The sequence below is a fragment of the Galeopterus variegatus genome, unplaced genomic scaffold, assembly GCF_000696425.1.
Source record: "Galeopterus variegatus unplaced genomic scaffold, G_variegatus-3.0.2 Scaffold787, whole genome shotgun sequence".
NCBI classification, from domain to species: domain Eukaryota; kingdom Metazoa; phylum Chordata; class Mammalia; order Dermoptera; family Cynocephalidae; genus Galeopterus; species Galeopterus variegatus.
Window position 1 is genome coordinate 237,859 of NW_007726898.1, and position 13,619 is coordinate 251,477.

Here is a 13,619-nt window from a genome sequence, read left to right on the forward strand (position 1 = left end):
TTAAAAAAGTCAAATGTGATTGCTTTGTTTATAAACTACAATTGTCCCCCCCCCCCCCCCCCAAATCTATCTGTTGTTGTTTTCCACCCATCCAGAGCTATATTGCATTGTCTGATTTGTTTCAATGTAACCTAAAAATATTTTCTTCTTCCTTTCTTGTGTGTATACTCCTTTAAAGTGCTATAATAACCTATTTGAACATCCACCTGTTGTCATCCATACTCACACCATCCAAAGAGTATCATACAGATTCTTAAAGGTCTGGCAGTGATCTAAGGCTTCATTGTTGATTTTCTTGTTCTTTACAGTAATTAGGCTTTTAGCTAACAGTTATGGTATCAGACAGGGTCCAGGATAGTTCCTACTTTCAGTCATGAAGTTGCCTGCCAGTCCAGTCTTGCAAAGATGCTTGTTTGCTTGATTGGATTTCCTACTCAAAGTCTTAAAGACCTTTGCATGGTATCCTAAGCACAGTAGTATTTGGTAATAACTGCTATTAACCACTGTTATTCACCATGAGTCTTCTTATCTGCTGTGATGCCCATTATTGAGTGTGAAACTTGCATGTTATTCTTATATTCATTTTTTTTCTAAAGCTTCATACTACACATACATGAATATAAATAATCTGAAATAGATGTGATTACCTCATAGGATACTTTTTTGTATCTCTGGGATACTGTTTATTTAATATATTGATTATGGCATTAACAGGATATACTTTTATTTTTTGCTATACAAAATTTCACATTTTTTCAGGGTTTGAAACTCGGAATTAATCTTGACAGAGTATTTTCGCGTTAGTAGTTTTTATTATTGTTACCTGTGTCATTCATTTTTAGAGGAGCTCATATTGATGTACGTAACAAGAAGGGGAACACTCCATTATGGCTAGCAGCAAATGGTGGACACCTTGATGTGGTTCAGTTACTGGTGCAAGCAGGTGCAGATGTGGATGCAGCAGATAACCGCAAGATAACTCCTCTTATGGCAGCATTTAGAAAGGTATCTTTCATCCTCATTTACCTAGATGTTGTTCACTTACACTAGGAAGTATGTGGTTTAGAGATCACTGAAAATTCTTATTTTGTGATTTAGCAGCTGTGATGAAAGCAGTAATATAATATTTAAACAATTACTCTGACATAGAAATTGAAAGGTAGATAGATATAGGTATTGCAGAAAAACCGTTAATATTCTCCATATTGGACATCAAAGCTAAATGAACTTTTAAAAAGCTGTGTAGGTAGTATTTTCGAAATCTAGTTTCAATCTTAATCTTTCACAAAGTGTAAATCCAATTAAGAGTAACTAATTGGAGGTAGTTACTTGTATGTTGATGAGTGTCTCTTTGTATTACCACTGCAGAAAAAAATATAACAAGTTGATTTTATTTTAATAATAATCTTTATTTATTTATTTATTTTTAAAAGATGACTGGTAAGGGGATCTTAACCCTTGAGTTGGTGGTGTCAGCACCACGCTCTCCCAATTGAGCTAACCGGCCATCCCCGTATAGGGATCCGAACCCATGGCCTCGGTGTTATCAGCACCACGCTCTCCCAAGTGAGCTGGGGCCAGCCCCTTAATAATTATCTTTAAATACAAAGAAAAAAGGAATTAAATAATGAAAACCTTGCTACCAGTATATAAAATGACCGAAAATTGACTATACTACATTTCGAAGTAGAAGTACGAATTTTGTGAAAGCAAAAGAAACTTGGTTTCTCTTTCTATTGTGCATAGCACAGAGGTGTGTATAAGTAATTTGATAGAATGATTTGGTTGCTAATATTACATTGATCTCTTAGATGCAGTTTTAGTTTGTTAATGGGAAAACCATTTCTCAGGGTTTATAATTTTGAATTTTTTCATTTGGAGATATGTACGTAAAATCCACTGTAGATTCCAAAATGTTGAAAAATTTTAATACGTGAGGGTACTTTAAAAAGTTCCTGGAAAAAAAAAAGTTCGTGGAAAGTAGAATTGATTTTACTTTTTTGTGCATTTTGTTTTTGTTTTTCTTGGTAGCTGGCCAGTACAGGGATTGAATCCTGGACCTTGGTGTTATCAGCAACACGTTCTAAACAACTGAGCTAACCAGCCAGCCCCTAGAATTAAAAATAATACTAATCTTTCCATGAACTATGTGAAGACCTTCTCTTAATTGCAAGAAATCCTGTCTTCCTTTTTCTCTTATTATTTCTTTCCAACTTCTATTCTTTATTCCACCTCTTCCCTAGATATTTTGGACTACCTAGTCCCACTGACTCTCTGTTTTGTTTGTTTTCAGCAATCAAACTTATTTTCTCTCTCTGGCTGCCTATCTCTTCTCCAAGCAAGCTAGCATATTATTATCAAGTTAATTTTCCTAATCACTCCACTGTATTAGTATCCTCTTCAAGAACCTTTTTGTCCCCGCAATCTCTGGAATCATTGGAAGTCCAATCTTGGTTTGGTATTCAAAGCCACCACAATTTAGCGCTTTTAGCTCTTATTTCTCATTATGAATCTCTAATATGGAGAGTAATCATTTCCTTGTCTTTCTCTCACATCACCTTTGTTCTCATCTCCTAGAATGCCCATGTCCTTCCTCATTTTTCCCAAGTTACTCATTCTTCAGGTATAGTTTAAATCTTTTTGTACACAAAATTTTTCATCCTATTTGAGCACACATTGAGATCTTTAGGAGGTTGTAGATGTTCTGCAATCCTTTATTGTCTTTGTCATTCATTTTGATAAATATATATCTTTATATGTAATTACTCTACTAGTTTTTATCTATTATTAGTTATTACCCTAATATCTAACATGCATATATTTTATCTTTCCAAGTAGACTTTTAACTCCATACAAACAGCGCTTATCTTTTACGCTCTTTTGTATTCATTCCACTGTTCATTTTTTGAGTACCTATCATGTGTAACCATGACTAGGATACTGTTTTATGTAGGGTGCAACTACTACACTTAGGTAACTGTGTGAGTTGTCTCATATAATTTAATCTAAAGACTGTAGAGAGATCATTAGGGAATGATGCAAGTGGCATTTGAGCTATTCATTAAAGGATAGCTATTCTTTTAAAGTAACCTTTAAAAAGATGGAGACGAAAAGAAAGAGATAGACGTAATAAAGGAAATATTCCAGAGATTAGCAGCTGTTTATCCCAAGTGGTGAACTTGTAGGTGTTGTATCTAATAGCAACAATGTGGATTGGAGAAAGTGGAACAGCTCTTGAATGCTAGTCTAAAATTTTAACCTTTACGTAGATACTGATCTGTGTTACAGTGAATAGTATAATCATAGCTCACTTTAGGAAAGGGTATTTTTTTTTCTTTCACACCATCTAGTACAGTGTTATGCATTCAGTTTTTACCTGAAAGAACGTTGTTATTTTTACTCTTTTAATGCTCAGTATTGAAACTGGATGCTCATGTTTAGAGACTTTCTTCAGACATGCTCCCCACTTGTCTTCTTCATAGTAATTTTTTGATTATTATTTTTTTTTCATTCAGAGTGGTTTAGGATTTTAGGTCACTTTATTCTGTACTTTTTTGGAGGGTGGGATGAGAATGTTGATTTAATTCATTAGAACTAAAGGCTTTCATTTACAGTGCACATATGCAATGAAGTCTTTACTTTGTGGCACTGATGTTAATTAATGTTTAAGTTAGTTCAGACAGACTGTAGATTTACTGAATCCTGTTAAGAGTGTTTTCAATCTGACATTAAGATCTATTTTTTAGGGTCATGTGAAGGTGGTGCGCTACTTAGTCAAAGAAGTCAATCAGTTTCCATCAGATTCTGAATGTATGAGATACATAGCAACCATCACTGATAAGGTAATATATTGTTCAGATTCCTCCCACTATATGAGCTAAGGATTTCATTTGATTAATATATCTCCCATGTTTAAAAAAAGAAGAAAAAAGTCAGTTTGAGCAGTAAATGGTATATACCAATTCTCATTTATCTAGTATTTGGGAATGAAGGATACTGTTCAAGAGACTTTTCCAGATTATTTACCTAATGAATCAATAAAACATTCTCTGTAATAGAATTACTTTATCTTTTTAAATAGTACTTGAGCTAGTTTAATTTTTATGTGAACATTAAATAATTTAAAGCAAAATTGATATTATTCACTAGTGCTCTCATCTACATGTGTATTTTTATTCAGACTGATATCTATTCTGAGAGGGGAACAAACCCAGTAAATTTTTATTCCTCAGCAAAAATGAACATAGTACTTTCAATCATAGGCAGGAAAACTTTAAAGTCTTGAATACGATATAAAAGTTTGGGGAACTGTCAGTTTAAGAATGAATTGGCTAGGACTTTTGCAAGAAAAGTAGGGAAGACAAAAATAAATCCCATTAGAGATCTTCCCCTGGTGGCATTTTGTTTTGGGGTTTTTAATAATATCTTAATACAATCCTAACATTTCTCTGAAAATCTAGAGGCCAACAAATCTAAACATGTCTTCCTATTAGGTTTTCACAGCAGTTATTACATGATAACAAACAGCTTTCCTCTTTAGATCTTATTTAAAATAGCTAGATTACTGTATTGCCTAGCCCCAGATTTCTCAATCACAGTTAACATTCCTGGATACCACGGGTTTTTAGGGTGTGAGAGGGAGATTAAAAATGAGAAATATTTTTAAATATTATTTTTATTTTATATTAAAAATAAGGAAATATTCCTTTGCTGCCCTACAGTGTGTTTTGAAAATGAAAACACTGAGAAAGTGTATACCTGTGACTGTGATTCCTTTATGAGTAATTCTTGCACATTAAGTTGAGCAGTAAAGGTTAAATTTTTGAGAACAGTTCTCACCAAATTAATACTTTAGAAATTTTTTAATTCATTTTTTGTTGACATTGGCCATTTCCTTTAGCCCATTAACCACCTGACATAAATTATTGTAGTTCTGTTTGCTGTATGATTTCTTATATTCAAATTATAGGAGTAAATAATTTTAGTTTCCAAAGTACTGATGAAATTGATAATATTTTGAAGAACAGCAGCTCTTTGCATGTGTATATTTAAAAATATATCATTTAAATTATGTTCTTTGTACCCTTTTTTTTTACCTTTTTTTCCTGCCACTGATCTTTACCGCTTTTAAGTACTTTAATAACAGTCTCCATGTTTTTAGTAATCTCTCTAAATGTGACTTGTTCTTTGAGCCTGGAAACATTTTAATTTTTCATTATAGGAGATGCTGAAGAAGTGTCATCTTTGTATGGAGTCAATAGTACAAGCCAAAGATAGACAGGCTGCTGAAGCAAACAAAAATGCCAGCATTTTGTTAGAAGAGTTAGACTTGGAAAAGGTAATGATAATCTTTACATGTGAAAACCTGCCCACTTTTTCCATCATGCTTTTTTGTTCCTTAATTTGTAATCAGTTGTTTTCTGGTATTGTTTTGTTTTTGGTTAAATGGTATACATGGTTTTCTCTCCACGTTTGGTTGAAATGGTAGAGAGACTTATGAGTACTTTAAATATCATTAAATGCATTTTCTTTGCAATCAAATTAACACGATTTTATTATAGGAATTTCATTGATCTGGAAGTCAGAAAACTTAGCTTCTAATTCCAGATTTCAGCATTATCTCAACTAATGACCTCTTAATCAATCCTCAATCACATCTATATTTTTGCGGTAATTTATTGCTAACAGATTGATCAGAAGTACCAAATTCACTACTAAGGCATAACCAACTAGTGAAATACAACCACTTGGAATGTTTAATGGGTATGTTTTTTAATTGGGTGACTTCTCTTATACTTTCTTTTTCAGGCAGACTACAGCATCATTCCCATCTGTTCTCACGGGGAGTAAAATACTCCAAAACAGCATAGTTTGGACAGTCCCAAACTATAGCTACTTCTTCACTTCCCCTTTCTGCCAACTTCTTCCCTGTATTCTAGAACTTAACAGAAATAGTAATTATAGCAGGGAAATTGGTTTGGAATTGAATATTATGGAATATAAATTCTGCCACATCTCGTCTTTTATGAAAAGGTCAAAGTGCAATAAAATTTAACATTTACTGTTTAGATTTATAAAGGATATACAGTGATAATTATGCAGATGTCCTTTTGACTTAAGTCAGATCCATTTTTTTACTATACTTACTTAAGCTCTATATTTCATCCTGCATAAAGAAAATATGAATTATTCTAAATATTTTATTCTAAATTAAATTTGAAAATACACTATTTTTTGATAAATATATTTAATACTAGAGGCTCTTCATTTAAAAAAATTTCTCGTTTAGATTCTGATCAAACTAAAATTAGTTTTTTGGCCATTTAAAAGTTTTTAAAAAATGTGAATACACCAAGAGAAGATATTCTAATGATCACTGTAACTATATTTTTTTTAGTTTTTTTTAGCTAGATTACTGTATTGCCTAGCCCCAGATTTCTCAATCACAATTAACCTTACCAATATTTTTATTATTTTTTTTTGCGGCTGGCTAGTCAGGATCCGAATGCACAACCTTGGTGTTGTAACACTGCACTCTAACGAACTGAGCTAACTGGACAGCCCCTATTTTATATTTAGTTTCATCTAATATTTAATGCTTTCTACTAGACAGTATAATAGATAATAGAGCCAAGGTGTGTGATAGAATATGTATTATTTTATTCTTCTCAGTAAAAAATATTATTACCCTCATATTATAGATAGGAAAATTTGCTCTGTGAGAAGTTAAGTAATTTGCCTAAACTAGGTTAAGATTTGAAACTAATTTTTTAATTCTAAATCCCCTGGCTCCCTGCTCTCCCTTAATTGAATGTAACCTACCTCTTTCAGTTTTTTCTTCCTGAAGTATTACAACCTGTTTTTGCATTACTCTCCTATTTTTAAATGTCAGAATCTCTAAGTAATAATTATTTTAAAAATCTAGAAAGCATCTTTTCTGTAGCTAAGACATAGATATCTGTTATTAAATAAAATGCTTGATTTTTTCCATACATTTGATGTTTATACATTATATTAAATACATTTTGGGACTTATTGCATAATTGTGGATTATAAAGTCAGAAAGCAGCTTTCAGGAGATATCCTTTTAAGGATGTCTTTTCTCAACTTTAATTAAAAAAAATTTTTTTTTTTTATTACAGTAGTGTGCTCAGTTTAAATTGTGAAATATACACAGATAAAAAACTGATGTGGTAACTAAAGTCTTCAACTCTGTAATTGCCCATAAGGCCTTTTATGACCCTACGTGATCTGCTCACCATACCTCTTACCCTTCTCTGACTTCATTTTTTATTACTCTTTCTCTTGGTTACTTTGTAACATCCATACTGACCATCTTCTTTTTGCTCTTGCTGTGTCTTCTGCCTTGAATGTCCCTCAGATGTCTTTATGTTTTAGTCTGGTCTCCACAAATACCTTTCCTTCTCTGCTTTGTTTTTCACTTTACAGCATTTGAGATACTGCATTTTACTTAGTTATCTTGTTTGCTTCTGTCCACCACTAGAATGTATGTGCCACAAAATGGTGCCTGGCATGTAGTAGGCACTCAATAAATATTGGTTGAATGAATAAATGTCCACATACTGTGATGGTGTATGTTTTTTAAAAATGGAGTCATCATGTGAACATAAAATTCTAACTCTTGCTTTTCTCTCTCTCAATAACTGATGGATATTGTCGATTGATACTGATTTTAAATAACCACAATATACTCCACAGTAAGCTCTCTTCCAGTTTTTTGTCACTACAAATGTTGCAATAAACATCCTTATACATATTTCCTTATATTTTGGTGCTTTTATTTTTATGGAATAAGTTACTTCCCGTGGGTCAGTACACAGTAGTCCTCACTTGTCTGTGGTTTCACTTTCCTTGGTTTCAGTTACTCCCCTGTAGTCCTAAAGTATTAAATGGAAAATTCCAGAAATAAACAATTCATAAATTTTAAATTGTACACTGGTCTAAGTAGGGTGATGAAATCTTTCACCATCCCATCCAGGATGTGAATCATTCCTTTGTCCAAAATACACACACTGTATATGCTATCCACTCATTGATCACTCAGTAGCCATCTTGGTTATCAAGGTATTGCAGTGCTTATGTTCTATTATCTCTTGTTTTACTTAATAATGGACCCAAAGCTTAAGAGTGATGCTGACATATTGTTATAATTGTTCTATTTTATTACTAGTTATTGTTGTTAATCTTACTGTGCCTAATTTATAAGTTAAACTTTATCATAAGTAGGTATGTACAGGAAAAAACAGTATATATAGTACTATCTGTGGTTTCAGGCATTTACTAGGGAGTCTTAGAGCAGATCCCCTGCAGAAAAGGAGGATTACTGTTGGTTTTAGTACAAAAGATACTTCCAGAATATTTTTCTACTACCAACAGCGATACATGAATGTCATTTTCTTGCATTCTTGCCAGCATTTCTTAACCTTGATGTTTATACTTTCAAGAGCCTTAGATTTAAGGGAAATTGAGAAGAAGCTTCTTTCAAATGTTACTGTATATTTTTGATTCAGAAATACACAATGTTTTGATAAAAAATTCTTAATCATTAATTAGATATAAATTGTCTCTTCCACGTACACTGTATACTGTTATTCACAGTTTTGAGTAGGGTGGTGTATATGTAGAATTCTAGATTATAGAGGAGCCTCTCTCAACTCCAGCCCATATTTCTATTTGAAAGATTATCAGATTGGAGTCTTAGGGTTTGGTTCACTGTTTTTTAGTTCTGATTCACATCTGAGAAAATGAGGGGTTTTTTGGCCTTTTGAGATATATTGCATTCTAGCTCTGTCATTTATGATTTAGGAACACTGGAGTTGGCTTTGATTGGTCTGAGTTGAGGTTCTGTATGGGTAACATTCCTTGTATAAAAATGTTTCTTTGATTAGCCTTTCTAACATAAAAAATTTGGTTTATACAGACTGGGGCTGAGAACACTCTTCATTATATTCATCAGATTCCCTTCTACTTACTCAGTAAACATTTATTTAATGAGCATTTACTATGTGGACAGGTCTCTGCTCTGGAGTAATTCCATTTGGCTGAACTATGGAATTCTTACAGTTAATTGCTTTCTCTTTTAGGACATTAACAACTAGGTTATATTCTTGGCTGTTAGAGTTCCTAGTGAATCTCCTTGATCTGTATTTTTGATTTACTGATCTCGTCCACTCCACTTCATTAGTTTTTCCCCCTACCTTTTTCTTTGTAAACTTTCATAACTTCTTAATGAGCTAGGTAAGGTATATTTCTAAAACACTTATTGTACATTCTCAGCAACACACACTTCATTCTGATTAGCATCTCCTATCTTCTCAGCTTTACTCCCTCTAGAATTTCTTTTTTTTTTTTTTTTTTGTCCTTTTTGAGACTGGCCGCACCACACTCAGCCAGTGAGCACTGGGAGCGCACCGGCCATCCCTATATAGGATCCGAACCCACGGCAGAAGCGCTGCTGCACTCCCAGCGCTGCACTCTCCCGAGTGCGCCACAGGCTCGGCCCATCCCTCTAGAATTTCACATTCAACAATTCTGCCACCACTTTGCCTACCAGTAAATGGTAGGAGCTATTTAAAACATACCACTTTTAATATTCCTTACCCCTTTCTTTCTCCTTATTCTCACCTGTACACTAGTAACTAAATGTGTTTAGAAAAAGCACTCAACCTTGATGACTAATTTTACTTTAAATATGTGACGTGACAGTGAATCCTTTCATGCTGACCAGTCATTATACTATATTTCCCTACTTGAGTCTTCCACTCATCTAAATCACTATTTCTTACTTTCTCTTATATCTTGACTTCCAGCACCTCCTCTACTTCACTTTTAGTAGGTGGCCTTGCATCCTACATCAGTGAAAAAATAAGAAAACGTCTAAAGACTTTCCCCACCCCATCAATACCCACATCCACCAATAACTGCACCCGTATACTTCCTACCAGAAACTAGATAAAACTTTTGGTAACCAGTCCCTCCAGTGTACTAGATCCTATCTGGCTTTCCTACTCAACTACATTGTTGTAGGAATTCTCTTTTCCTTGTTTTTTTCCCTTCCTGTGTCATCCCCTTCAGTGTACAAGCTTATTTCTCCAATCTTAAAAAATGTTTTATTATTATTATTATTATTTTTTTTTTTGTCTTTTTCCTGACCGGTAAGGGAATCGCAACCCTTGGTGTGGTGTCACCCGCACCGTGCTCTGCCAGTGAGCGCACCAGCCATTCCTATATAGGATCTGAACCCGCGGCGGGAAGGTCGCTGTGCTCCCAGCGCCGCACTCTCCTAAGTGCGCCACGGGCTCGGCCCTTAAAAAATGTTTTGACTCCACCCCCATCACCTCAGTCTTTTAGCTACACACCCATTTCTGTGCTCCCCTTTACAGCAAAACTCTTCCAAAGAGTTGTCTATTTTGGCTGTCTCCAATTCTTCTTTTCTCTTGAGTCTATTCCTGCCAGGTTCTCACTGCCACAACTCCAAAATTATGCTTTTGTGGTTTCCAGTGACTTTTGTGTAGCTAAATTCAGTGGTTATTTCTTCATCCTTATCTTACTAAACTTAATAACATTTGATATACATTCTTCTCTTACTTGGCTTCCATGTCACTGCATCCTCTTGGTTTTTCTCCTACCTTCTGGACATTCCTTCTGTGTCTCCTCTGCTGGTTCCTCCTCTTCTCCCCTAACTTAGTTGAAGAGCCCCTTGGCTCATTACCTGGTCATCTTCTTTATCCACCAGTCTTCTTCTGCCTCATAATTTTAAATATACACCAGCTGATCCCAAATTTTATCTCCAGCCCAAACCTATTCTCTAAACTCCAGTCTCCTCTATCCAACTAGTGACTGAACATGTCTGTTTGGATACCTAATTAGACATTTCATACTTGATGTGTCCAAATATGAACTCCTAATTGTTGCTTACCCCAAACCTACAATTCTATATCTTGTAATCACTCAGGCCATAAACCCTGGAGTCATCCTTGATTCCTTTCTATTCTCCATTGTGTTGGAACATCTTGTTACCTTTGTCTTAAAGTTATATCTAAAATTCTAATCACTTTTCATCACTTCTTACCATGGTTCAAACCATGTGATCCTCTTACATAATTTAAATCAAGTCATATCACTTTTCTCCTCAAAACCCTACAATAGCTTTCCATTTCCCTCCAAGTAAATGATTAAGTCTTTAAAAAGCCTTGCAAGGCCTTGGTGATCAAGCCCCTATCCCTCTTCCTGAAACTCATGTTCTCCTATTTTCAGTCGCACTGGCTTGACCATATCAGGTACAGTTCTGCCTCACAGCTTTTGTACTGGCTGTTCTCTGCTTGAAATACTTCATATTCTTCAGATGTTCACTTAACCTCACCTTCATGAGGCTTATACTGATCACCAAATTTAAACCCCCACTTCCCATTACGCGCACTTCTCATCCTGCTGCTATCTTTTACATTGTACTTATCACTTTTTAACAAACTATAATGTATATGTTTACTATGTTTATCATATGTAGTGCCCCTCCCCGCCCCGACCTAAATGTAAACTTAGTGAAGTCAGGGATTTTTTTTTTCTGGTTTACTGAGGAGTCCTAAGAAACTGGAACCATGCATAGCACATAGGAAGTTATCAATCAATAAGTTTTGGTTGGGCTCTCCTCCTCCCTTCCCAATTCTTCTTGATCTTTGTTATTGATATTACGAATCTTTATTCAGAAATAAGATCTTGATGTCACTTTCAACTTCTCACTTATCCTTGCCTCCCATTCCCTACATTCATTAAATAAGTTAATGTAATAAATTAACTTAGACCAGTGCCTGGCACATATTAAACCCTGCACATGTTAGCTGTGTCAGTATCAGTAGCATCATCTTTTATTTAGCTTGGCAGTCTCTGTATCTGAGCCTTCTGTTCCATCCTTTCTTCTCTAAGTTACCACTTTGACCTGAACTATTGCCAATAGACTTCTTACCCGTCTCTTTGTGTAAATGTCTTTGCCTCTCTCATCTCTTGCCTTCAGTCTAATCCTTCTCTGCTACAATGTATCTTTTCCAGTTTCCCATAGTTTTGTAATACACAGGTGGGATTGCCTTACTCCCTCCTCAAAAATCTTCAGTGCCTCTTCATTGATTGCATGGGAAATTGTAAACATTCAGGTCCTCCTATCTTCTCAAGGCTCAAAGCTCCCATTTATTTTCACATACCTAAATTTGCAAATGGTGTTTCTTTAAGCTGGTCTGCCTCCCCCTAAATCCTTTAATTCTTATCTTATAAAGCTTAACTCTCAATTTCACTTTTTTCCTTAACCCTCAATTAGAAATCCAGTTGGGTTAGTGCTCTTTCCCATTCCACAATGAGTTGAATTCTACAACTTTTTTCCAAAAGCCTCTACCCTACCCCACATATACTCACAAACATAGCATTTCACCAGTAAATGATATGAGGCCTAGGCATATTCCTTGTGAGAAAATACAGGATATGAGACTGAATTTATAACTCTGTTTTTTTGTATCTTTAGGCTTACTTGAATCTTAACGGTTTAGTTTTCATCAGGATCTTGTATCAACATTATATAGTACCTCTCCCTACATCTTTATGTTCAGTGTCAGGTATTTCACGAACTCCTACCCTCTACCTACAACTTACTCAAGGTCACTCAATCCTAATGAAACTGTTCTTCAAACTTACTATTTTGTTTCCTTCTGTAAATGTCTTAGGAAAATAATCTATGTCTTGTTAATGCCACTTTTTAAAATTTTTCATTAATCCTCAGCCCAGAACCATTTGATGGATACTCCAGTGAGCTATGGTGGAGGTCACCAATAGCATCTTAACTGCCAAATCTGATTACTTCTTTTCAGTTTCTTACAGACACTCAACTCTTTGTGGTGTTTACCAATGTTGACTTCACCTTCCTTCTCCCACTGGAGCTGCTTTCTCCTGTTGGTTTTCCTCTACTTGATTGTGCCTTCCAGAAGTCTCATTTATTCTTCTTTTTATTTATTTTTATTTTTTGGCAGCTGGCTGGTATGGGATCGGAACTCTTAACTTTGGTGTTACCAGCACCATGCTCTAACCAAGTGAGCTAACCGGCCAGGCCTGCTCTTCTTTTTAAATATTAGATATTCACACACACAACAGTCTCACTCTTTATATATATACATGACGGTCTTCCAACAGTTCATGGAAAGGTTTGTATGACCTTTTATTTCTATATTTTCATGAACTTTTTGAAGTATCCACATAGTACAACTACTACAGGAAAAGGTCTGGCTATTTTTTTATAAAACTGTATACTCAGAAATTCTACTGGTGTAATATTAATGGTAGAATCTAGGCAGTGAATATATGTGAATTTTTTAAACTTTTTTATATGTTTGAAGATTTTTGTGATGTAGGAAAAAGATTTTATTCCAGGCTTTTAAAAAATATTTAGTTACTGATTGAAAGGTTTAAAAATACTTAAAATACATTCACATGTATCAATGAAAAAATCTTGCCCCATATTATTGTTTTACCTGTGTAACATAGAAATACTAATTTCCAAAACAGCATGTCACAACATTTAAGGTCCAGTTCTTCCATGAATACTGTCTTAGTCCGTTTTC

The 13,619-nt window shown here is 34.6% G+C and overlaps 1 protein-coding gene across 3 annotated transcripts in view; it reads left to right on the forward strand.

Annotated features, from left to right (window-relative positions):
• The window catches only part of ANKRD17 (ankyrin repeat domain 17), a 123,671-nt gene that overhangs the window by 79,994 nt on the left and 30,058 nt on the right, over positions 1-13,619 (forward strand). For all 3 annotated transcript variants that reach the window (XM_008572457.1, XM_008572458.1, XM_008572459.1), the window contains 3 exons: positions 843-1,005; positions 3,747-3,842; positions 5,222-5,338. In XM_008572457.1, coding sequence (XP_008570679.1) covers positions 843-1,005; positions 3,747-3,842; positions 5,222-5,338 — 376 coding nt within the window. The remainder of the gene's footprint in view (positions 1-842; positions 1,006-3,746; positions 3,843-5,221; positions 5,339-13,619) is intronic.